The sequence below is a fragment of the Crocuta crocuta genome, unplaced genomic scaffold, assembly GCF_008692635.1.
Source record: "Crocuta crocuta isolate KB4526 unplaced genomic scaffold, BGI_CrCroc_1.0 scaffold783, whole genome shotgun sequence".
Classification (NCBI taxonomy): domain Eukaryota; kingdom Metazoa; phylum Chordata; class Mammalia; order Carnivora; family Hyaenidae; genus Crocuta; species Crocuta crocuta.
Genome location: NW_027527136.1, coordinates 24,298 through 25,940, shown reverse-complemented (window position 1 = coordinate 25,940; position 1,643 = coordinate 24,298). Strand labels below are relative to the sequence as shown.

Sequence of the window (1,643 nt, the reverse complement as noted above, 5' to 3'; positions counted from 1 at the left end):
AAGAGTGAATTATTTTTTGATAACCACTTTATAAATTTACTCATATTTTGTCTTCAAGAACTGAACAGCTAATTTGAACATAAAGATCCTGCTCACTTATTAATTTTTTCAAGGATTATTTTCCCCAAACAATAGGAATTAATCTTCTGTATTCAACTTTTTAGGCTTCAGTGGTACAGAAACACTTCCATCAAATTTCAATAGCTTATTATAAAGAATAACTTATTTTTGTAGTTTTGTTTATTAAGGCTTTTTTAACAGTTTTAAATTCTGTGCTTACACTGGATTACTAGTGTGGAATCAGGTTCACAGATACTGCTGAAGCTAATATTCGTTTCACTTCTTCCAACCATTGGACAAAAAGGAAGAGTGATAATACTTCTGTCATATATGACATTATGCCACCTTAAAAATTAGAAAAACAAAAAAATCTAGAAATCCTATTCAATGAAGAATAAAACCAAAAAATTATCAAAAAGGTGTTTACCTTTCCATTCATATCTTTTGCAGCATTCTTGGCATCAGCAGGGCTCTCGAAAGTAATAAAAGCAAACCCTCTGGACTTATTTGTGTCCCGATCCTTCATCAAAAGAACTGTAATCCATACAAGACTTTCAAATTTAGTGTTAAATAAAATTAAACTTTTGTCTTATTTTTAAAGCTCATAGTCAACCTTTTGACAATTTTTAACTCCTCTTTTAATTTAATTAATGTTCTGGATATTACAGTTACAATCTTCTGAAAATTATTTTAAAAACTTTCCATCTTAAATCATTATTAGTCTAAAAATCAATGGTAAAGAACTCTCCACTTAGCTTATCATCACATTTCAACATGCTCTTCCACAGTAAACTTAATTTACTGTTCCTTCTTTTCCATTCTCAATAAGAGACTCTTAAATGCCTCTTCACTGCCGTNGGTACCCTAAGCTCTATTTTGCTTCCCATTTAAAAGAAAAATGACCCTTGTAACCTAAAGGGCAAAGTGAGCACTGACTTAAGACAAACTCTGCTTATCTACAGATTATCTCATAAAAATTTATCTTTGGAAAGCTATTGCAGTTCTTTTGNAAAAAGTGAAACTTTTAACAATCACAAATGTGTATCTGTATACAATACTTAACATTTAAATTAAATACCTTAAACTTATTTTGGAGTTTTACCCATATATTGTCATTTTAAAAAATATTTATCAAATACTCTCCTTACTAACAGTAATATCTTGTTTAAAATATTTTTAAGATGCTAAGTCATAAAATAAGGTCGGAATTAAAGCCGTCTGCAATGCAAATTTAGGCTGCGACTAAACGTAGATAAAAATTTAGCAAGTACTGAAGCAATTACACGATTCAAATTAAATTGCTGTTAAAATTCTGACAATTCTTATCAAGTGAGTCAACACTTTGACACATGGTTGTAAAACATACCGTCATAATGACAGTGATCAAGTATTTTGCCTGACTTTTTCATTTACTACCACATTCCTCAGAAAAACCGTTATGAAAATAAAAGTGCCTATTGACCAAAATGGCGCCTTGGCATCCGCAATGCGTGGTAACACGCCGTAATATAACCGAAAAAAGCCAAGTGAAACCGCAGAGACCGTACACAATGCCTTTAAAAAGGTCTGGCTTTGCCTAAGTA

The 1,643-nt window shown here is 31.1% G+C and overlaps 1 protein-coding gene across 1 annotated transcript in view; it reads right to left on the bottom strand.

The window, feature by feature from the left end:
• LOC144226375 (RNA-binding motif protein, X chromosome-like) overlaps positions 1 to 1,643 on the bottom strand; it is a 10,623-nt gene that overhangs the window by 8,731 nt on the left and 249 nt on the right. The window contains exon 2 of the mRNA XM_077757799.1: positions 488 to 594. Within this exon, the coding sequence (XP_077613925.1) occupies positions 488 to 594 (107 nt within the window). The remainder of the gene's footprint in view (positions 1 to 487; positions 595 to 1,643) is intronic.